At 41.4% G+C, this 25,298-nt stretch overlaps 1 protein-coding gene across 1 annotated transcript in view; it reads right to left on the reverse strand.

Annotated features, from left to right (window-relative positions):
* Positions 1-1,859: 1,859 nt before the first annotated feature.
* Positions 1,860-25,298, reverse strand: part of LOC124111176 — a 187,156-nt gene continuing 163,717 nt past the window's right edge. Inside the window, exons 121-137 of the mRNA XM_048394836.1 lie at positions 23,067-23,235; positions 22,299-22,501; positions 20,576-20,756; positions 19,085-19,255; positions 17,817-18,224; positions 16,973-17,272; positions 16,121-16,212; positions 14,784-14,964; positions 13,668-13,785; positions 13,019-13,223; positions 11,795-11,968; positions 10,117-10,330; positions 8,314-8,626; positions 6,353-6,461; positions 5,208-5,234; positions 4,786-4,896; positions 1,860-3,158 (exon numbers count right to left, since the gene is read on the reverse strand). Of these exons, the coding sequence (XP_048250793.1) occupies positions 2,853-3,158; positions 4,786-4,896; positions 5,208-5,234; positions 6,353-6,461; positions 8,314-8,626; positions 10,117-10,330; positions 11,795-11,968; positions 13,019-13,223; positions 13,668-13,785; positions 14,784-14,964; positions 16,121-16,212; positions 16,973-17,272; positions 17,817-18,224; positions 19,085-19,255; positions 20,576-20,756; positions 22,299-22,501; positions 23,067-23,235 (3,282 nt within the window). The 3' untranslated portion in view covers positions 1,860-2,852. The remainder of the gene's footprint in view (positions 3,159-4,785; positions 4,897-5,207; positions 5,235-6,352; positions 6,462-8,313; positions 8,627-10,116; positions 10,331-11,794; positions 11,969-13,018; positions 13,224-13,667; positions 13,786-14,783; positions 14,965-16,120; positions 16,213-16,972; positions 17,273-17,816; positions 18,225-19,084; positions 19,256-20,575; positions 20,757-22,298; positions 22,502-23,066; positions 23,236-25,298) is intronic.

The raw sequence follows: 25,298 nt of genomic DNA on the forward strand, positions 1-25,298 counted from the left end.
TGGATGGACGAACAGGCTACAACTATATTCCCCTTAATAATATGAAGGGGAGATAATAATGGTTTCATGCAGAAATATTCATTAGCTGTAGAGATTTGGCGGGAAACAAATGCTACTTGTTTGAGACCAAGACCAAATTGTTTCCATGGAAGCACAAGAAATTTAAACAAGAGTCATACAAAGATGACATATCCCCCGACGTGGCATGTCGGTAAACTGTGTAGATTGGCAAGGAAATCTTTTTCCTTGATGCCAAAACCAGAAATATAATGAAGGTTATTAAATATTGGTTCATGTAGCTCACTTTCTGATGATCTCATGAAATTTTAATAACAATAACTTCGCAGATTCGCATATGAATAGCTCTGTAGTAGCCTCATGACACAAAGGCATAAAGAGAATGTACTAGGGATTGACAAAAAACAAAACAAACCTAAACATCTTGTTTCATTATATGTCAGGGGCTACAAATTAAAAAGATTAAAATCTACAAATAACAAACTGCACTACTAGTGAACATGATTGATATTTGCATAAAGTTTGGTGAATCTCTGTCGCATGGTTTAGAAGATATGCTCCAGACGAGGACATTACCCTAAGTTCATAGCAAAGGCACCACTATATAACCTGCTTGATAGGTGTAAAAACTTTTGAGAAGCTAAGTTGTATGGTTCGGCAAAACAAAATAAATATAAAATTCTAAAAATCTCTAAATAGCAAAAGGCACTACTACTGAGCCTGATTGTTAATTGTACCATGTTTTGTGAAGCTAGGTTGTACGGTTTAGGAAATATGCTCCAGACAAACAATGATTACATTATATGTCGGGGGGATAAAAAGTTAAAATTGAAAAAGATGAAAAGGCAATAGTTGAGCATGTGGTCATTGCACATGTATAGTTTCATGCAAAAATATTCATTACTTTGAGAGTTATGGCTTGGGAATGAAGCCTTGACATGTTGGAGACCAAATTGTTTCCATGGAAAATAACAAAATATAATTTAGAAATATTTCAAAATAGCAAAAGGCACCATGATGAGCAATGCATCTGCCAAGTTTCGTTGACAAATGTTTTAAAGGTTTTCAAGTTATGGCCCAGAAACAAACCCTACCCTCGTTTGAGACTAAGTCGAGATCATTTCCATGAAAATGTAAGAAATGTAATTTGGAAAAACATCAAAAGAGCAAACGGCATCAATTCAGCTTATGAGCAATGCATATGCGAAGTTTTGTTGAAAAATGTTGCAAGGTTTTCAAGTTATGGCTCGAAATAAGATGCTGACGCCAACACTAATGGAAACCGAGCCAAAAACAGTATGTCTCCCCTCCCTTCAGGGGGGACACATAACAAAATGAGTGTCAGCTTTTAACACTATACTAGTTATACCAAGGTGTGTCAGCTTAATGTGGGAGGGAAGTCGGAAGTGATGCAGGTCTCAGGTATTGACCACTTTGGTGAAACCCAAGAACAGGGTACAGTCCTGACTAACATAGAAACATCAGGGTACAGGGCTGACAAACCTAGAAACAGCAGGGTACAGGGCTGACAAACCTAGAAACAGCAGGGTACAGGGCTGACAAACCTAGAAACATCAGGGTACAGGGCTGACAAACCTAGAAACAGCAGGGTACAGGGCTGACAAACCTAGAAACATCAGGGTACAGGGCTGACAAACCTAGAAACATCAGGGTACAGGGCTGACTAACATAGAAACAGCAGGGTACAGGGCTGACAAACCTAGAAACAGCAGGGTACATAGAAACATAATCAGGGCAATAAGTTTTATAGGTTTCTGCACAGCGAACTGTGGCGCCTGAGACAATTTGACCACCCATGCCCCCACAACAACAAAGGCAAGTTTATTGTAAAAGACTTTATTCACAGCTCTCACAACAATGGTAAGGCTGAGGAGAGCATCAGTCATTGAGGTCCATCAGTAAATGGGATAGAAAAAACGACTATAAGGACGTGTGTTCAATAAGGTATACCATATTTTATTGTTTTAATCATGACTCTGCACATCAATGCTATCAACAATATACATGTATTGGGGATTGTAAACAAAACAGCTGATGGATTATTAAATTGTTTGATAGGTATTACTTAAAAGTTGACAGATGACAAAGTAGACACAATTTATGGATAACAACTTCATGAATACTGTCTTACTTGACAACGGCATAAAGATCTGTACCAAAACGTCGCCTTTACAGTATTAAAGAAGTCGTTATCCATAAATTGTGTCCACTTTGTGATGGATTTTTTTATGTGTATGTGTTTTAAAGATATTGCAGTTATCAATCATAGGAACATTAAAAGCTGAGGTGTTGGTTAAGTTTTTAAATTGAGATAGACAGACGAGTGTAAAACTCAATAAATGAGTGGAGCCTCATCTCCGAGTCTCGGATTTCAATGAAGGACAGCATAAAGGGCGATAAAAGTGAGACTATATATAAGTATAAAAATACAAAATTCAGTTTCACTAAAGTACAATAAAAAATACACGGCAAATGATTACAGCATCTTCAAGAAGAATGTGTACTTCATAAACCAGTTTTGAAGCATATTTCATTTTCCTGAATATGTTTGTCATATTTTCGTTTACTAAAAACTTGATCCCAGTTTTTAAAGAAAGTGGTGCTAATTTACTTAAATTTCAAGAAAATATCTTCGCAATTGCTTCATGATGTTTTCTGGCCTGTTTGATAAAGCGTTCTCATGTCTCAGTAACTGTTACGGTAACTTCATACTAGCCTCATTTTAAAGATTGAAAATGAAAAAGGCTCAGGAAGAAAATTCGAAGATTCAAAATTTTAATGTTAAACAATATCAATAAGGGCTACATATTTTCTTATTGTTTGAAATAATCCGGCTCTGGCTCAACTATAGCATTGATGTAGCTTTCCGACCCCAGTGGCGCCTGTGCTCTAGGATTGTGGCTCTGAACTTCTGAAACCTGTGAGATCTCTTCATGCTGAGAGATCTCCCCTGATAGTGGGCGATTCCATGATTCCTCATAGGGGTTCTGGGCTTGTTGCTCTCCTGAATGTCTTTGAACTGGAGTGATCTCCCCTGATAGTGGGCGATTCCATGATTCCTCATAGGGGTTCTGGGTTTGTTGCTCGCCTGAATGTCTTTGAACTGGAGTGGTCATCCCCTGATAATTAAAATGAGAAAATATTGGAATAGGCCCCTGGATTTTGCACAGGGTACAGATGGATAAAAGAATGCCAATTTCAGGCATAATTACAGGATCTGCACACAACACCTATTTTCAGAAAATGACAATATTTAGCCTTTCTCTTTCACCAGATGACCTGTGAAGATAAGGTTAGAATTGACCTTCAGCAACCAAGGATAGGGTGGTCAGGCTCGCTGACTTGGTTGATGCACGTCATCGAACCCCAACTGCGTGGATCGATGCTCATGATGTCAATCACTGGATTGTCTGGTCAAGACTCGATTATTTATAGACTGCCATCACATTGCTGGAATATTGCTGAGTGTGGCGTTAAACTTCAAACAAACAAACTTTCAACAGATGCAATAAACATGATAATTGACAACACTGCGTGAAAACCATATTTATCATCAACAGTGACAGTAATGGTATGGATTTCTGGAATTTCTCTCTAAATTATCGAAACCTTGCTGCTTGTTGCCCATGACAACACATAGTCTCCAATTATCATGACTCAGCAGAGATATGGAGTTTATATCACCGACATCCAGGTACCCTGGGTTGTTGGTCTCAACTGTGACTGACGACCCCGGTACCTGTGTCATTCCACTCACAGGCCACTGTCACGCATACTAATAACAGACTATATTTCCTTCATTTTCTGAGCCAATATGAAAACACAATAGGTACTCAAAGCTTAACTGAGTACAATCACAAAGAAAACACAAGAATCTTAAGTTTATAATTTCAGAATTCAGGAATTCATTTTGAAAACTGCTTGTTGCTTATGAGGCTTGTTGTTTTAATGTCATCAAGACAATTCTGGAAATATATTAAAGAAAAAAAAGAAACTAAAAAAAAAAGAGGTTTGAATTAAGCTTGTTTTGTTTGCAAATCTCGGAAACAAAACAAAAATGTCATGGCCAAAATCAAAGGTACTGTAAATCTTAAAATTAACGTGAGTGTGAATTAAATGCGAAAAACGCGAGTGGTCTTTGTTCGCATTAATGAAGCTTTGCATTTGTGTCTCCAAAAGCTTGATAACAATGTTAGAACCTACACCGAAACGTTGCTCCAAATTGTAATAAAGAAGTTGTTCATCCATAAATTCTTATCCTTACTCAGTGAACTGTTCCTGGTTCAATTATTTTATTGCCTTTGAACTTCCTTAATGCCAGTCAGCAGAATAAACATATAAACTGTGTGTTGTTTTTAGGAAAACACTATTTGTTATTGTGCTAATAAGCGGTGCTATTTGATGTTTGATTGGATTAAGGTAAGGGTATGCATCATTCCACTGAGGATGGGGTGGGGGAGTCGCAATAATTTTGAATCACATTTTGGGCTAGGGGTCAGCAGTCATATTAATTTGGAGATGCATCAATTTCAAGATTTACAGTTTATCGATATCTCCCTTCTTCGAGACAAGCAGAGTGGTGATTCCTTCCCTGAAGACAACATGTTCAGCACTACCTTGTGAAAAAAATTATATCTTGTTATTGAATTCGAAATAACGACTCAACAAGATTCACTGTAGATTGGACTGGTCCGTCTAGAAACAGGCCAAGCCTGATCTGATTCTAACATATTGCTAAACACTGACCGAGGGGACAAATCGGAATCTTCTCTGGTCGGAAGTGGTGGTAGGGTCCGGGCGTCCGCTGAAGATTACCCATGATGCACCTGAACCGGAACGTTGTCGGAATGGTTCATCCTAGATGGTAAAACAAGGCTTCTTAAAATCATGATCATGTAATATATTTAAAAAAAATGAAAAGCTTTGAAGAGGAAACAATATTCCCTCAATACAAATATTTTTTAATTCCACAAAACAAATTTCCTTTTCTGGAATGTTAGCTTATATACAAATCATCAAATAAGGGCTGTGATTACTGGTTTCTTGTCAAGCCCTTTTTCTCAACGAAAGAGAATATACATGGGGAAAACATTTTGTGTGATTTCTGCCAACCTGGCAGAAGAAGTAATGTTATAATTCCATCGAAGTAAATGCATGTAAAAACTCACCAAGGAACACTCATCTCCGTTGAAATCCTGCAACCAATAGTGTGTATGTTATTCCTCTCTTCAAAGACATTGTGAGTCTTTCTATCAAGCTTTAGTATTGATTGACAGTTAATGCCTTTAATTGAACGCAGTACCATATAGAGTATCTTCCCGAGGCAACAGAGTTAACTGACTATAAAAGTCCAGTTTCCACCCATTGCCGAACTTGGCTGGTACCTTATGGAGTTACATTTTGGCCGGACTTACGAGTCTATGCATAGCCCAATCAATATCTTGCCATGAAATCAAAATCCGGTTCGTAAACTGTCGTGTAGATTTCGGGCAATTGCAGGATTTGCAAAGCATGTGCACCACCAACTCGTTGTCAAGAGATATTTTCCAAATCTTTTCAAGTTTTTAATCAAGGTGCTCACGTGATTTAATGCATTTCGCAATGTAAGACCTGTTTTATCACAACATAGACCTTGATTATCGATCAGATTGTCTTGACTGGGCCCTGCTGTTTTGTTTGAAGCAAATGCAAGTGATACGAGAGCGGGAATCTGATTGGTCCATAGGAGAGGCATGGAAGGGACATAACTCGTAATAGCCACTGGTGGCGCTATGACTGGGCCCAGGAATTCCAGCCTAGTTCGGCAAGGAAGATGAGAGATGATATGAATCTCCTTATAATCAGATTTTAAATCCAATAAAATACTTCTCTTCACATAGAGGTGCCGGTATTACCAGTACACCACAATTTGAAATACAACTGATACGTATCACAATACGTTCGGAAATTACCGATAGATTGCATTTTCAAAGTTTACATTAGTGTAAAGATGAATTGAAATTATTCAATTCAGAGATTAGCAACTGATTACTTTCATCGAAAAAAAAACCCCAAACTATTTGTGACCATATTCTTGTATAAAATCGCTTTGTGACCAAAATAACATCCAACAAAATGTCATACAATGACAAAGTTGTCAAATATGTATGTGCGTGCGTGCGTGTGTGCGTGCGTGCATGCGTGTGGGATGTCCAACGTATGGGTCCTTTTCGGACTTCCACAAATTGAATGACGCAGGTTCATAAATTACAGATGAAAGAACGCAAAAAAATGAAACGTTTACATAACGGGTATTCGGGCAGCACTGCATTACCTCATAAGCCTTGTTGACAAAGGCTGTGGTTGTGTCCTTTCCTTCACTTGAGGTTTGGCTGCCTGCTCGGCCCTTCAGTCTCATGAAGAACCAGTTCCACTTCAGACGACTGAAAGATGAGTGAGTTCACAGCCAATTTGTACATTATTTTACCTATATCACTGCGAATATGGGATGCGAAAACACAATCATGTGTTTCAGGCACATTGAATTGCGATGTCTGAGTGAGTGAGTGAGTTGGGTTTAACGCCGCTTTTAACAGTATTCCAGTTATATCACGGCGTGTCAGCTTAATGTGGGAGGAAAGCCCGAAGTGATGCAGGTCTCAGACGTTTACTACTTTGGTGAAACCAACGAGCACGGGTATGGTGCTGACAAACCTAGAAACATAATTGGGGTGAACCGGGATTCGAACCCACAAACATTGGTTTCTGGCAAGCCCAAGGGACGCAACTCTGTACAGCGAATCGCGGTGCCTTGGGCGACTGGGCCACCCGTTCCCCCTGGGGTGTCATGGACGACTGGGACACCTGATGGTTAGGGAACATGTATCACTACGTCAGTTTTAACAAGAGGACAAAGTCATTGCTGCCCTGCAAAGGTAAATACTTGTGAATACATATATGAAACTTGCTGTCATGGAAACTAAAACAAATGGGTTTTTTTAAATCCCAAACTATCATAAGCTACCAGTTCAACATTTGACCTATCTTTGTGCCAAGTTTGGTGAAGAAATATTGTACATTTTTCCTGATTTGCTCTCACACAGATGGACAGATGGACTGACGGTGTCCATTTTAATTTCCCCTGGGGGATACCGCTTGTCAGCTTAATGTTGGACCAAGCAAAAGCGATGGCCCAAGCCTATTGACAATGTTGAATGAAGTAACTGCAGAGTTATTGATATAGCTTTTATGTTTTACGGATCCACAGACCTTCAAATAGAAAATTCTGAAAGAAAAAAATCTGAATAACACATTGTTTTTTTATCCCGCTTACGGTAAAGGTTAATTAAACAATGTATATATCCCAATGGATTTTCATATGATTACAAGTCAGATTTTAGATTTATAATATCAATAAGGACCAAAGCGAGGCTAAGATTTTAATTTTTTTTACCCACCTTTCCAAATCAAACTAATTGATGATTAAAAAAAACCTTTTAGACCAACTGACAGAAGTTTTCACTTTCAAAATCCGTAAACCCTCTAAAAAAAGGTCTGGTCTTCTGATATTAAGGAAATCAAAATTATCTTCTTTCAGAGTGGAAAACTCTTCATAAGTGCATCAATTGTTGAAGAACTTCCTCCGTCCATTAAACAGGAAGTTCAGTGGTTGTTATTCTGAGCACCGATCTACGCTGTCAGGGTAGATGCCACACAGTCAGCTGTGTCACACCTACAACCACCTGGGCCTCATGAGTTGCCTCTTACGACCAGCATGGCCCACTGGGGACCCATTCTGACACTGCCCCATGGAAATTCCAGGTTAGAATAGCTCCCCAACACTGGTCATTAGAAGCGACCACATGGATTGGTGGACCCGTGAAGATCCAAGGTAGAATAGGTCTTCAGGAACCCATGCTTGCCGTGAGAGGCAACTAATGGTATCGGGTGTTCAGGCTCGCTGACTTGGTTGATGCATGTTATCGATCCTAATTGTGTGGATCGATGCTCTTGATAGCAATCATTGGATTGTCTGGTCCAGACTCGATTATTTACAGACCGGCGTCATATAGCTGGAATATTGTTGAGTGCGGCGTTAAACAACAAACAAACAAACAAACATGGATTTGGTGGTCAGACTTGTTGACTGTGTGTCATCATTCCCAGACGGCATGGATCATTACTTGCAAAATCAATGACAGGATTGTCTGATCCAGACTTGGTTATTTACAGGCCGCTGTCATATAGCTGGTGTTAAACAACAAACACACAAACATTGTGATCCACTGAACGTACCCGCGTTTGACCATGAAGATGTACCATGCCAGGACCGAGATAATGACAAGCAGGATCACGGCCAGCACTATCAGCCCGATCATCCACGACTCCAGGCCGTCACAGTTGGGCTTGTTTTCCGGACATGCGCAGAAGTATCTGTTGACATCGTTGTAGCAGGTGTACGGCCAACTGCATGGGCCGCTGCTGCACTCGTTCACATCCAGCTCACATCGACTACCAGTCCAGCCAGGTGCACATGCACAGGTGTAGAAGCGGTCAAAGTTTTCGGCCCTTCGTTGGTCAGTGCATGTGTACAGGCTCTCGTTTCTGCCTGAAGTCAGATGATAAAGAGTGTTAATGAATCGTCACATCACTTTTAAAATGTTGGGGTAAAGAAAATAATAGTCTTGGTTGTCAGGCGCCCCCCGCATCATTATAAAGTACTCAGCACTTTTCGTTTTTATTTCCATTTTTGAAAAAAACATTTTATAAAAACTAATACTTATAAACAATGCAATCCAATGTAGCATGCAGTTACTTCCCTTTACATGTGCACTGCTTTACTGCGTTATGGTCATGGTGGCAATAGGTGAGATGAGGTGAAATGGGGTTTAACGTTGCGTCCAAGATTATTGCACTTATATAGCGACGTGCATGTACGTGTATGTATTTGTGTGGCTGCTTGTACTAGTCCAGACTGATGCCGATTTATAGTGCTAGCTCACTGAGATACCATGCCGCAGTTTAACATGAATACCCCACTCAGACACTCCAAGCCGACCAGTCCTTGTTTTAGCATTTTTTAACGTCTTTTGGTATGACGCGGCAGGGGATCGAACTCCGGACCTTCCGCTCTCTGGGCGGACGCTCTACCACAAGGCCACGGAGGCGGTCTGGCGGCAATAGGAGTTTGTATGCTTGTGAATGTAGGGAGGTCCTTTCCCAGGTTGATGGTACACAACTGTTTATTTGGTTACATACAAGTTTGAACAAGAAAAAGAAAACACCGCCCGTACTATATTTTAAAAAATCAATGCCCGAGAACCAATTCTTTTATTTTTTAAGCCTTATAGGTCACCTGATTTTTTCATGTGTAGTTTATCTGTCATGCCAACATAAATTGAAACCTCACTTATCCAGATGGTGCTTTTCCTTGGAAAACATCCAGGTTAACTGAACCTGATCGCAATTTTTACCTATATTTCCACACCGGCATATCTAAGTCTCAAGGGTATCTTCAAAGCGGAAACAAGACTCAACATGCAAACTCAATTCTGGCAAGGTGGGCTTACTGAGAATGTTCTGTTGTTCTGGCAAGGTGGGCTTACTGAGAATGTTCTGTTGTTCTTGCAAGGTGGGCTTACTGAGAATGTTCTGTTGTTCTTGCAAGGTGGGCTTACTGAGAATGTTCTGTTGTTCTTGCAAGGTGGGCTTACTGAGAATGTTCTGTTGTTCTTGCAAGGTGGGCTTACTGAGAATGTTCTGTTGTTCTGGAAAGGTGGGCTTACTGAGAATGTTCTGGAAAGGTGGACTTACTGAGAATGTTCTGTTCTGGAAAGCTGGACTTACTGAGAATGTTCTGTTGTTCTGGCAAAGTTGACTTACTGAGAATGTTCCATCATTCTGGCAAGGTGGACTAACTGAGAATGTTCTGTTGTTCTGGCAAGGTGGACTTACTGAGAATGTTCTGTTGTTCTGGCAAGGTCGACTTACTGAGAATGTTCTGTTGTTCTGGCAAGTTGGACTTACTGAGAATGTTCTGTTGTTCTTGCAAGGTGGGCTTACTGAGAATGTTCTGTTGTTCTGGCAAGGTGGACTTACTTGAGCATGTTCCATCATTCTGGCAAGGCCTCGCCATGACGGCAAATTTGACTGTGACGACATCGGAGTAGACCCCTCCCTTGTCCTGAGTGTACATCCGGACCTCGTCGTAACCAGTGTAGCCTGTCTCTGGGATGTACTGGAACGTTCTGTAGATCCAGTTGATGGCGTCGGGGGCGTGAGGGAGAGACAAGTTGGAACAAAGGATGCCAGCCTGGAAGAAATGTTGTGGCATGGAATATTGATGGTCACATAAGCAAAACAGTCCTCTTATCTAAACAATGTATAGGTGAGGGGAGATTAGTGAAATGGCGTTTAATGTTGAGTTCGAGATGTTTGCACTTATACTGCGATGTGCATGCATGTGTGTGTCTGTGTGTGCATGTGTGTGTCTGTGTGTGGATGCTTGTACTAGTCCAGACTTATGATAGTTTTATAATGCCAACCCACTGAGATACCATGCCACAGGTAACATGAGAGACAGTACACACACCGAGGCGTCAAATTCTTGTTTTATCCCCTTAATGCCAAGCAACGGGCAGGGAAACGACAAGTACCATCTTTTAACATGTTCTGTTATGATGCTGCCACAAGATCGGACCACCAACCTTCCACTCTCCAGGCAGAAATTCCATCCACTAGAGGTGAGGTGAGGTGAAATTGGGTTTAACGTCGCGTCAAAGATTATTGCACTTATATAGCGATGTGCATGTACGTGTATGTGTTTATGTGGCTGCTTGTACTAGTCCGGACTGATGCCGATTTATAGTACTAGCACACTGAGATACGATGCCGCAGTTTAACATGAATACCCCACTCAGACACAGTATACTGACTCCAAGCCGACCAGTCCTTGTTTTAAAAAGCCCCTTAATGCCGAGCGCCAGGCAGGGTAAGAACAAGTACCATCTTTTAACGTCTTTTGGTATGACGCGGCTGGGGATCAAACCCCGGACCTTCCGCTGTCGGACGCTCTACCACTAGACCACGGAGGCGGTCCCCATCCACTAGACCATGGAGGGGGTCCCCATCCACTAGACCACGGAGGCGGTCCCCATCCACTAGACCACGGAGGCGGTCCCCATCCACTAGACCGCGGAGGCGGTCTCCTAGCACTAGACCACGGAGGCTGTCTCCATCCACTCGACCACGGAGGGGGTCAACAACATATTGTGTTTCCATATGTATCATAGAATATAATAATTGAATATGTGAGCATAATACATGTTCTTTCCTTGCTGTGATTCAAATAAAACATTTTCCATTCGTGATACTTTATATAATATATACAATACAGATATACAAAAGGGCAATTATTTCCTTATCATTGTGATTCTGTAAATGAAAATGGCTGCAAGACATTAGGCATGGAAGCATGAATGGAGTGGTTCCCTGAAGTGAGATGCTAGCGATGTATTCAGTTTCTAAAGATATTCAGTTATTCAATAATTTGTTAAACGATCTCTACAATGGCCCATAAGGGACATGGAGTCTGTTTTTCCATATTTTGATATCGTGGCTGTACATAACCAAGCCTTGGCCAGGCAATCCAGTCGTTTCCTACACGAACCAACATCCAGATCTGACACTGTAACCACCCGATCCTCACTGCACGATTTAAGCCTATTCCATGGTGGAATCCCGCAGCGGCCAACCATCTGCATATCAATGTCCTTACCGTCTTTGCGGAGCAGTTTGGCACCAGTGCTGACACCTCATCAAACACAAGGGTCCCATTGCCAGGTTGGGTGAAGTACAGGGTCAAATTCTCAGCGGGGTCCACATCGTAAGCTCCGAACACCCACTTGTAGGTGATGGAGCTGTCGTTGACTAGGTTCTGTTCAATTAGCGTCTGAAAATAGGAAGACGTACATAGCATTTTTTCTCTGATTGTATTAGTTGAAAGATATTAACAATCATGACATAATTACAGATAGCAATACTATATCACACAATATATGAACAGATAGCCAGTAAAGAAATTAAAATAATTACCGTGATAAACTGAAATGCAAATGTTTGATTTGTTTCTTGTTTGAAAGCTAGACTCAGAAATATTCCAGCTATATGACAGCGGCCTGTGTGCGTGTGCGTGTGCGTGTGCGTGTGCTTGTTATCGTCCAGACTGATGCCGATTTATAGTGCTAGCCCACTGAGATACCATGCTGCAGTTTAACATGAATACCCCACTCAGACACAGTATAATGACTCCGAGCCAACCAGTCCTTGTTTTAGCCCCTTAATGCTGAGCGCCAGACAGGGTTACAAAAAGTACCATCTTTTAATGTCTTTTGGTTTAATGTGTCCGGGGGTCAAACCCCGGACCTACCGCTCTCCGGGCGGACGCTCTACCACAAGACCACAGAGGAGGTTCTTCGGGTCAGTATAACTTACGATCAACTAAGTCACCGAACCAGACGATGCGATCCATTACAACCTCGTACCACAAGCATAGCTTCCTGTGGACCACTTCTAACCCAGAATCCCCCACACATTGTAAACATCCAATCCACATGATCATAACCCAGCTCTTACGACAAGCGTAAGTCGCGGGGACCTAGAATCCCCGAAAGGTGGTGGGTAGGCATCTCGTGTACACCGTGACGCGCTCTACAATCCCCACGGGCCACACATTGTAATTATCCAATCCACATGATCATAACCCAGTTCTTACGACAAGCGTAAGTCGCGCGGACCTAGAATCCCGAAAGGTGGTGGGTAGGCATCTCGTGTACACCGTGACTCGCTCTACAATCCCCACGGGGCCACACATTGTAATTATCCAATCCACATGATCATAACCCAGCTCTTACGACAAGCGTAAGTCGCGGGGACCTAGAATCCCCGAAAGGTGGTGGGTGGGCATCTCGTGTACACCGTGACTCGCTCTACATTCACCCACCATGATAGGCGCTGTTGGGTCAGCAGGAACAAGGCTAACTCCTCCACTGAAGGCAAACACACTGGGAGCGTCATTGTCTGCTGTGACCTGGATGGTGATGATGGCGTTGGTGGAGGCGGGAGAGATGTCCACGACGTCCACCTCGTAAAGAATGACCGGAACATCAAAGGTTCCATAGTAGTTCAAGGCCGGGGTGAAGGTCAAGCTGGAAGGTACAGTGAGATATTACTATTCGACTCATCAGATACATGTCAGCTATTCACACAACAAATGAATAATTCCATGATTCCAAGGACTTTAATTGGCTAACAAAGCAATTGTTTTTGCATCTGTTTCCATCAACCAAAAAAGGTTAGGCCACACCCACTTATGGACTACCGTTTCCTGATTGGCCGATAATAGAATGTTCAGGGCTTGGATTGCTATGAGCGAATGCTTTAACCACTAAGCTACCCAACTGCCCCCACTAGCTTAAGCTAAACTGTAGAGATTCGGAGTACTTAAAATCGGTTTGTGCACTTTACATAAAACTGTTTTGCGGATTTACGAAGTAAATTCCTAAAAAAACTACATACTATCATCATCTTTCATCAGAAATATTTGGAACTGAAAACTGCTTCATTTACAACACCACCATCCCCCTACTCACAATCCATTGGGTGTCAGGGTCAGGTCCCTGGTGCTGGCCACATCTGATGATGGGTTGATCTTGAACTTCACCGTGTCCCCATCAGGATCGACGGCAGACAGCTGGTAGATCAGGGTGCCTAGAATAGAAGGTCATAAATCTTGTCAATATTTTCATATCTAAAGATACACAAATTTGTTTAGGACTATCAAACTGTTATTGGTACCTTTACATGATAACAAATGAATATTTACAACACGCCAAATCTATACTCTTGAAGCAGACTTAAAACGTCAGATCATTACCCTGGTCAATGGATCCAGGGGTAGATTTAACAACAAATTTGGATGCAGCCAGCAGGGCTTGCTCCTTTTAAAAGTTACTGGCCCTTCTCCAAACTAACTGGCCTACAACCAAATGGCGGAGGCCGCAAAGTGCAACCCTGAGGTCGGGTAGCCACCTAGCAGAGCTCTGAAAATTTTAGAACTGCTCACGCCCTAAAATGTTTTTTCCTGCACTCTGAGATTAAATCTTTATGAGCAAATAAAGAAGTTGTTGTACACAACATTGCGAAATGGCAGCTGGTTGTCATTCTCCCGAGACGATCCAATTTTAAAGATTCAACATACACAGGAAGTGGTGAAATTTTGACTAGACAGACAGGCCATCTACTAAACTCTTCAGCAAACCTTTGTGATTCTCCCTGGCCACGGGCCAATGGGCCACTGGGGATCACACAAATTTCATTTTCAGCTCCCTAGGTAGTACAGAACCCAAGCCTTACATGGCGCTAGTAGGTCAACAGTCACATTACTAATCCTACCGGGTACCCATTCTTAGCTGGGTGAACAGAGGCATTGTCCCTGCAATATTCATCAATTCAGATAATCACTTCAGTAACACCTCTGTCATATAACTGTTTGGTTGAGATGAGTTATACCCCTTGTTTTTAGCAATACCATGCACAATTCTCATTTCTTTCCAAATATTCATTTATTTGTCGTTAATTAAAATAATTAGTCAAGTCAATAGAAGGAGGATGTCTCTCATTTTTGATTTAAGAATTGACCATATGTTTCCAGTAAAACTTTCCTTAAACCGTGTCAGCATGAAGATTTCCTTGAACAAAAAGCATACCAGAATCTTCCTCCATTGACACCAAGGTTGTGGAGGTCAGTTGCGGTGGGTCGTTAGGTATGGACGCACGGACATTGGTCACTACGAAGTGTGTTTCATGACTGAAGAAAGTGTCACCAGATGACACAGACCGGCGGCGCCTGGCGCTGCTGGTGGATTTGGTTGTTCGAGTATTGCAAACCTGAACAAAAAATTGAAAGATTTAGAAATAGTCAAACCGGCACTGTAGCTTACCTGGTTGTGTTGTCAACAGTTAAACTGTCAACAAAGACAGACACTCAAACAAGTTACGTCAGCATTCATATTAGAAAAACCTTCTGCATAAATACTGAGACAAATAAAGAATGTAATGATTTGAGTGAGTGTGTTGTGTTTAACATCACTTTGAACATTATCATATTCAACGTGATAAGCGCCCAGGGCGCTCTCGAAATAAGAAATAGGTGGCTCTTAATCGAATATTATTATGGTGAAAAAAACAGAGTTGAAAGATAAATTTCGTGGTTTATACTGACAGCCTGAAGTGTTTATATACGACAGATATACTTTTCCAGAATTTAATTGCCCATAATTAAGGGTGCATAAAACACACGGGTGCGTATTATACGCGAATAATTAAGTCTTGTGTACATTGATCAATCAGAAGGGGTGCTAATTGGGATCGTTCACTAGCCAATATATTAGCAAAAGTCGCCGTGGGCACTTATTAGAGCGGGGCACTTATTACGTCGAATACGGTATTCCAGTTATATCAGTGTGTCAGCTTGATGTGGGAGGAAATCCCGAAGTGAGGCAAGCTTGAGATGTTCACCACTTTGGTGAAACCCACGAGTAGGGGAATTGTGCTGACAAACCTAGAAACATAATTAGGGTGAAGCATGAATAGAACCCACCATCATAGGTTTCTGGCATGGCCAAGGGACACAACTCTGCAAAGCGTACTGAGGCGCCTAATGATTTGAACAAAATTTGTACACTGGCCTTTGGTCTTGCACCGTATGAAGCACGATATGGGTAACTCAGGTACTCAGATCGAGTGGGTCTTGAGTAGGCACAAGCTACCCACAGAACGACCCTGACCTGTGGTTAGTCACGTGATATATTGTGATATATATAACAATAACACTCCATGGTAGTTTTACATGCTTATCTAAACAGTTTTTGTCAGGGCTCAGGTAAAGCTATTCCCAATTTTGTACACAACTCTTGAGAACTACAGTTGTTTCCCAGGTAGTAAATTTGGACTCGTCCCAGCCCCAGGGCACAATTTTTTTATGTTTATTGACACATTTAATGTCCGATCAGGACAAGCATTGAATCAGCGAGTCATGATTTACCTTCACTGTTATCTGAGAAGTGGCTGAATCGCGGACTTCAGTGTCGGACTCAAACCTGCATGTGGTGTTGCTTTGAAACCATTTCTGTTGGGCTAAAATGAAAATTGTAATGTAAATATACACTGTTCATTGAAGGTCACTCATCCTGAAATAACACTCATTTAATAAAACTGGTATTACACGGTTTAGTATTTTTTATGTATAGCAGATGGGACCCTTCATGTAACAAAATCTGCAGAATTTCTGTGGAAAATTTTCGTCTCTGTATGATCCTGCCTTAAGTTTGTGATCAAGGTACATTCAAATATAATCTTAAACAGGTAGCAGTCCCTTGTTCCAAAATCAGTCAATAAAATAATACAAAACATCTGTGGTATGTTTATTTCTCATCACTTGTGTGTTCAGACTGCTTTAAAAATGCCTGATTTAGATGTATTTGTCCAAAAGATATGGGAACATTTGTTACGATATGTTCTTGCTGCAATTTGTTTGTTTAGGGCAATGATAGACCTTAGTTAGGTTTTCTCATGAGTCAGTATGGTTTTACGCCGCTTTTAGCAATATTCCAGGAATATCACGGCGGGGGGACACCAGAATTAGGCAACACACATTGAACCCATGTCGGGAATCGTAACCCGGGTCTTTTGCGTGAAGAGCTAACGCTTTTACCACAAGGCTACCTGACCGTCCCTTGCTCATGATAAAATAATAGAATCTTAAATTGACAAAAGACTAAATCAGGACAATGACAGCTGATCATATTGGACCTACATGGGCGATACCTTTTCTCAAGATTTTTCAGTAACTCGTACCAGTTTTTGAAAAGAGAGCATAACAATGTAGAAAACATACCTGGATCCCAGTGCAACAACATGGCGACATCATCCTGGTTATCAGGGTCGAAGGGGAAGGTCACAGACAGCGGACCAGGCATTGCAAGACCACCGACACTGGTGACAGAGAAGGAGATATCGGTGTCACTGTAGTTGACCCTTTGTCTGAGGACCCTGTCCAGGAAGGCGGGGTCAGGCATGGACGTGGCGGGGTTGGTGATGTACGGGACGTACTCCGTCGATGCATCAGACCTGTATTCCTTTTCTAGATCCTCCTTCGTCAACTGCGTCAAAACAATACTCTGTCCGGGCAGCAGCCCTGTAAACGAGCAATGGACGTTCATTTAAAGGCAGCATTAGAAATTGGCACTAGTCTTGTTGTCCTTGCCAAACTTCCCAACAGTTAAAGTATCATAAGAACTGGTAGAAATTTGCCATTTTTAACGGTTTTGCTATATGTTATCATTATAAGGACTAGTGGACCAAAAATGTTAGTTTCTACCGCTGAAAGGGAGTCTATGTTTGGACAATCGGCATTCAAGGCTCGTCTGATCAACTCAACTGTACAACAAAAAAGTTAACGATAAGTCATCAACGTCTAGAGTGAGTGAGTGAGCGAGTATGGTTTTACGCTGCTTTTAGCAATATTCAAGCAATATCACAGCGGGGGACACCAGAAATGGGCTTCACACATTGTACCCATATCGGGAATAGATCCCGAATCTTCGACGTGACGAGCGAACGCTTTAACCTCTAGGCTACCCGACCGCCCCATCAACGTCTAGAACTGGACTACAACTGGCTTAGACCATTGACAAAGACTCCTTTTAAGATAATATTATAACCTTGCGTGACCTACTTACCATCGGGTGTCTGCACAGTGACATCCCCTGTCGCCCTCTTCTTCCGGGTGCTTCCAGATCCTCCAACAGAAGCCGTAATGGATGACCCATTTGTCGACGTCGCCAACGTGGACTTGTCGGTCTCGACTACCGAGGACCCGAGTAGCTTCTTGGTGCACAACTCTGCTTCGTTGCACAGCTTCATGAAAATAAACATCTCCGTCCCCGGCGGCATCGTGAAGGCAGTGCTGTCGGTGTGGTTCACGGTGTCGTTGTAGTCGGGTCTGTATTCACTTAACTTCCTTACAATGATGTCATCTACTTTCAAAAAGCCGTCCTTGACAGTGACTGTCCCAGACATGTTGTAGCCGACCCACGTGCAGGGGAAGATGTTGTCGATGGAGGTCTCAGAGCTTCCCACGCAGAAATCTGTTCACAAAACATTTATTGTTACCGTGATTCATGAAAACAAAGTATTTTCTGTGTATTGGGGTAAATGGTTTGTTTGTTTCTTTGTTGTTGAATGCCGCACTCAGCAACTTTCCAGTTATCAAAGAAATAAACAATTTGTGGTTGTTGTTTATCATACAATAAAACATGGCAGGGAGAATTAACAGTGAGGGACGGAAGCCATATATCGTTGATTTCTTATATGAGATATCAACATTCTGTAATCCTCTTGAAGAATGTTGATAAAATGTACAAGCTTTAAAAACATTTACCCAAATTTTAAAAGTGATGACTCCCTGAATAGAATCTGACATCGGAAATGTCGGACAAGTACATTTTACGAACAGGTGGGTTAAGTTTGGTATTTCCCGCATATTTTCACAATTCTAACATTGATTATCTACACCTTTTCTCCTAATACTGACTGTCACATCTCCCACTTTTGGATGCTTTGAACAGTATTCCAGTTTTATCACGGCCTGTCAGATTAACATGGGAGGAAAGCCCGAAGAGATGGTCTTAGACGTTTACTTGTTTCTTGCTTGTTTGTTGTCTAACGCTGCACTCAAAAGTATTCAAGCTATATGATGGCGGTCTGTAAATAATCGATTCTGGACCAGATAATCCAGTGATTGACATGATAAGCATCGATCCAAGCTATTGGGATACGATGACATGCATCAACCAAGTCAGCGAGCCTGACCACCCAATCCCGTTAGTCACCTCTTACGACAAGCATTGTCGCCTTTTATGTCAAGAATGGGTCAAAGTAATCAGACAGTGTAGAAAGGTATGACAGGAAAAATCCTTTTAAAAGTTAGGTAATATATGCCTCTCACCATATCGTCTAACAGATTCGTCCGGACTGACGGTCCACGATGCACTGACAGAGTTCTGGTCCATGGTTTTCATAGAGTTAGGTGGCACCACGGTCTCTCCGAGGGGCTCAGCACCCTCTATCGTCGTGTTGACATCTTCACTGAGAGGAGGCTCCAGAAGGACTGTCACACCTTCAGGTAACATAGCATGGTCAGTGGTACACGTTCCGATGTCATTTGTCATCAGGTCATAGACATTTACCACCTTACCCATGGTGCTAACCAACCAAGAAACATTCAGGAGAACCAAGACCTAAAACTAAGGTATGCCTAAGTGCCACAATGTTGCACATTGGATTCCAGTGCTTTTGCCAGGGTGAGCGAGTGAGTTGGGTTTTTACACCACTCTTAGCAATATTCCAGAAATATCACAATCTCATTAAAATCAGATCTTAGTTCTCGCTGCCGCTAACAAAGACATGAGGACATCCCATTACGGGTCACGACAGACCGACCTTTCGCAAACTCTGACCAACCAATGGAATTACTGACAAGAAGTCGATATTAGCCAATCTCGTGCTTTCTCGTGTCTTACGGCACTAATTTCAAATTGGCGACTACGCTTCGAAACATATTTTGACGAATTCTCGCTTAAAAATTTGAAACCTGAACAAAAGAACATTCTCGAATGGCTAATATATGGTCTAGATTGTATAGATTCAGTCGTTAAGCCTGTACCTATCGTTCGGAATACCCCGTTTTGAGGTTTTAGAGGCTGCATGATTAGAAATCACATTCCGACTGTCACTTTCATGATCTGGTAAGCGACGCTCTGATTAGTCGGACGAAAGGTCGCTCTGACGTGACCCTTACTGGGATGTCCTCAGATCTTTGTTTAGCTGTAGTGAGATCTAAGATCTGATTTTAATGAGATTGGAAATATTATTGCAGAGGGACACAAAAAATGGGCTTCACACGCACCCATGTGGGGAATCGATCCTGGGCCATTGTCATGATGAGCAAAAGTTTTAACCCCTAGGCAAACCCAACGCCCAAATTTTGTTTCTGCTTTTCAATTCGACGAGGGGTGTGTATTGACAGCAGTTTTGCTACTGCAATAGTCAACACCCAACCAGTCAAGTTACGCAATGCAGCCACCTAATCGTCATTAGTCAGCTCTTATGATAAGCAAGGGTTACTTGGGTCATATTCTGCTGTCTAATACCCATGGTTGTTTGTTGGTTGTTTAACGCCGCACTCAGCTAGAACAGACAATCTAGTGATTGACATCATGAGCATCAATCCACACAATTGGGATATGATGACATGCATCAACGAAGTCAGCGAGCCTGACCACCCAATACCGTTACTCGCTTCTTACAACAAGCATAGTCACCTTTTACAGCCAGTATGGCTTGCTGAAGACTTATTCTACCCCGGATCTTCACAGGTCTCCCCAGTTATCAACAGTTAAACACAACTATTATAATAAGAAAATAAAAAAACCATTACCTTTTGTGTCAACATAATTCGTCTTTAGTCCTCCCCCGTTGGTACAGTTGACCGAGATGTAGTATGTCGTGTTATGTTCAAGGGGGAGACCACTCTGGATGGCACCAGGGTTTTCTCCACTAGAGGTCCCTTCCATGATGTCCATTCCCCCGGGCGTCGTCCCGATAGACCAGCTGTAATCCTACAATAACACAGCCGGGTTAAAGTGTTTTTTTTAAAGTTAATGAAACATACTCTCCAGATAAAAGAATGACCCAGCGATAGAAATGGCCACTAGTCCCATTGTCCTTGCCAAACTGCCCAGTAGTTAAGGTATCAAGTAGAATTTTGCCATTTTTAAGGGTTTTGCTATATATACTCACCACCAAAAGAAACGCAAACCATAGAAACATACAGAGAAGTTGCAGGTTAAGAAAATATGTTTCCAGTGTGTACTAATTAATGATAAAACTAACAATCAGTCAAGCGTTACCACAGAATGTCTTTATTCTTATCACGATATGCTGCACGTGATTTCCAAACTTGACACGCTAATTCTGCACGAGACAAATGGTGCATATCATCATGGATCTATGATGTCACATGTGATGCATTCGTGACCGTCAGTTTACACAACATACCAGTATGTTCGTTTGTCATCAAACCAATCTAATATCTCTTGAATATGAATACTTCTTCATATATTAACCAACATGTATGGTATTTACGTTTTTTTTGGTGGTAAGTAAATATCATTTTAAGGACAAGCGGACTGAAAATGTTAGTATCTGGTGAGGATGACCTCATACCCAAATGATGTTCTACGTGCAATGTTTTGGGTGTGTTGAGGCGTTAGGTTTTGGTTCTGAAACGGTTCTGTCGTTTTTCAAAGCTGATCTTTGTTCTGACGACTGATATATATTTCATGATTCCCTGTTTTTTCTTGAGAGTATAGGTAAATCTAAACTTGGAGATATGAAGTATCATGCTCAAAGTTTATTGCACAAAGCCATCCTACAAAGACTAGCTACCGCATACTGTAAATCTTGAAATTAACGCGAGCGTGAATTAAATGTGTAAAAATGCGAGTGGTCTTTGTTTGCAATATAAACTGTGTTATTTTTAGGAAAACACTTGTTTATTGTTATTACAGAAGTGTTTTACTCAGTGCTAATAAGCGGTGCTATTTGCTGTTTGATTGGATTAAGGTAAGGATGTGTATCATTCCACTGGGGACTGCGTGGGGGATTCTCATTTTTGGCTAGGGGTCAGCAGTCATATTAATTTGGAGATGCATTAATTTCAAGATTTACAGTATGTCATAGCTAACCACACACAAGTTTTGGATAAACCTAAATACTGTTTTTTCTCGGTCTAAGAATATGTTTCAATTTGTTTCTTCAACCAAAGGATCCGAACAATACTGAATACAATACCAAGAAAGCCTCAATAGCAAGTTAATTCCAAAGATGATTACACCACTAAAGGATAACGCACTCATATTCATCCCATTACAAGTAGAAAGTAAGTAAGTATGGTTTTTAACGCCACTTTTAGCAATATTCCAGCAATATCACGGCGGGGGACACCACAAATGGGCTTCACACATTGTACCCATGACAGAAATCGAATCCGGATCTTCGGCATGACGAGTGAACGCTTTAACCACTAGGCTACCCGACCACCCCCCATTACAACGAAAAAAAATAATATGGCAAGTCATGATGAGAAGACGAAAGCTTACCACGACTTCGCTCTCATTGTCATTACACTTCCACACGGCTTTGATTGTGTCATTGGACCCCTGGTATTTCACGGGGGTGAACTCGCCCTGAGATACGTCAAAGTACAAGAGGACATCCTCATCAAAGTCCGGCGGCGTTGTGTCAACATAGAATCCATCAGAGGAGGCGATGGCGGACGCTCCGGAACCCAACACTGCCTTCACTGCAAAAATAGGATGCTGTCTTTTTAAAAAAAGGGAATATAAAAAAAATGGACAGTATCTTTTATCTTTTTTTTAAAATATCAAAAACAAGACAAGAGAAAATTATTCTATTATTAAAAGAAGAACAAGGCAAAAAGCGAGCATTTCTTAGTTTAAAACATGAAATAGCAATAGTTTCTCAGAAAACCCACTTATCGAAATCAAACTTTGAACAGCACCTTTCCTATTGGTATAAAACTGTAATCCCAATTGGAAAAGAATCCATGAAGTAGTTTTCAAGTTATAGGTTGCACAAATGTTGAAGCAAACAAATAAAGTTCAAAACACGAAAAAAACCATATGTTTTCAGAAAATACACATATCAAAATAAAACTCTACACTGCACCTCTTCTATTAGTAGGAAACTGTTCCCTCAATTTGAACAATCTGGTCCAGTGGGATTGGTCTTAGGGCTGTATTATATTTTGCTGACACGCCAACCCACCCCTTTTTATATACCTGTAACATTTTTTTCATTTCAGAACTCGGGTCACTTGACAAAAAATAAAACAAAATATCTCATACCAGTCAGGTAGTGAATGACTGGTTTGAATTCGTTATTAACAAGGGATGTTTCTGGGAGACTGAGGTTGGTGAGGGTGATGACCACTTGGTTGGTGGTGGAGCTGTCACAGACGGTGTCACAGGTGTAGACGTCACACGGCTTCAGGCATGGGATGCAAGGAGTGTGTACCTGAAGTAAACATGTCATGCATTGACCTGAAGTAAACATACGTCACGCATTGACCTGAAGTAAACACACGTCATGCATTGACCTGAAGTAAACATACGTCACACATTGACCTAAAGTAAACATATGTCACGCATTGACCAGAAGTAAACATATGCCACGCATTGACTTGAAAAAAACATATGTCACGCATTGACCTGAAGTAAACATATGTCACGCATTGACCTGAAGTAAACATATGTCACGCTTTGACCTGAAGTAACGTACGCACGTATTGAACTGAAGTAAACATAGGCCACACATTGAACTGAAGTAAACATACGTCACGCATTGACCTGAAGTAAACATATGTCACGCAATGACCTGAAGTAAACATACGTCATGCATTGACTTGAAGTAAACATACGTCACGCATTGACCTGAAGTAAACATACATCACGCATTGATCTGAAGTAAACATACGTCACGCATTGACCTGAAGTAAACATACATCACGCATTGATCTGAAGTAAACATACGTCACGCATTGACCTGAAGTAAACATACGTCACGCACTGACATGAAGTTAACATACATCACGCATTGACCAGAAGTAAACATACGTCACGCACTGACATGAAGTAAACATACGTCACGCATTGACCTGAAGTTAACATATGTCACGCATTGACCTGAAGTAAACATACGTCACGCATTGACCTGAAGTAAACATACGTCACGCACTGACATGAAGTTAACATACATCACACATTGACCTGAAGTAAACATACGTCACGCACTGACATGAAGTAAACATACATCACGCATTGACCTGAAGTTAACATATGTCACGCATTGACCTGAAATTAACATACGTCACGCATTGACCTGAAGTAAACATACGTCACGCATTGACCTGAAGTAAACATACATCATGCATTGACCTGAAGTAAACATACGTCACGCATTGACCTGAAGTAAACATACGTCACGCATTGACCTGAAGTCAACATACGTCACGCATTGACCTGAAGTAAACATACGTCACGCATTGACCTGAAGTAAACATACGTCACGCATTGACCTGAAGTAAACATACGTCACGCATTGACCTGAAGTAAACATACGTCACGCATTGACCTGAAGTCAACATACGTCACGCATTGACCTGAAGTCAACATACGTCACGCATTGACCTGAAGTCAACATACGTCACGCATTGACCTGAAGTAAACATATGTCATGCTTTGACCTGAAGTAAACATACGTCATACATTGACCTGAAGTAAACATACGTCACACATTGACCTGAAGTAAACATAGTCACACATTGACCTGAAGTAAACATACGTCACGCATTGACCAGAAGTAAACATACGTCACGCATTGACCTGAAGTAAACATATGTCATGCTTTGACCTGAAGTAAACATACGTCATACATTGACCTGAAGTAAACATACGTCACACATTGACCTGAAGTAAACATAGTCACACATTGACCTGAAGTAAACATATGTCACGCATTGACCAGAAGTAAACATACGTCATGCATTGACCTGAAGTAAACATATGTCACGCATTGACCTGAAGTAAACATACATCACACATTGACCTGAAGTAAACATATGTCATGCTTTGACCTGAAGTAAACATACGTCACACATTGACCTGAAGTAAACATAGTCACACATTGACCTGAAGTAAACATATGTCACGCATTGACCAGAAGTAAACATACGTCATGCATTGACCTGAAGTAAACATATGTCACGCATTGACCTGAAGTAAACATACATCACACATTGACCTGAAGTAAACATATGTCATGCTTTGACCTGAAGTAAACATACGTCACACATTGACCTGAAGTAAACATACGTCACACATTGACCTGAGGTAAACATACGTCACACATTGACCTGAAGTCAACATATGTCATGCTTTGACCTGAAGTAAACATACGTCACACATTGACCTGAAGTAAACATACGTCACGCATTGACCTGAAGTAAACATACGTCACGCATTGACCTGAAGTAAACATATATCATGCTTTGACCTGAAGTAAACATACGTCACGCATTG

The sequence above is a fragment of the Haliotis rufescens genome, unplaced genomic scaffold, assembly GCF_023055435.1.
Source record: "Haliotis rufescens isolate VD_foot unplaced genomic scaffold, xgHalRufe1.0.p SCAF_13, whole genome shotgun sequence".
In the NCBI taxonomy this organism is placed as follows: Eukaryota; Metazoa; Mollusca; class Gastropoda; order Lepetellida; family Haliotidae; genus Haliotis; species Haliotis rufescens.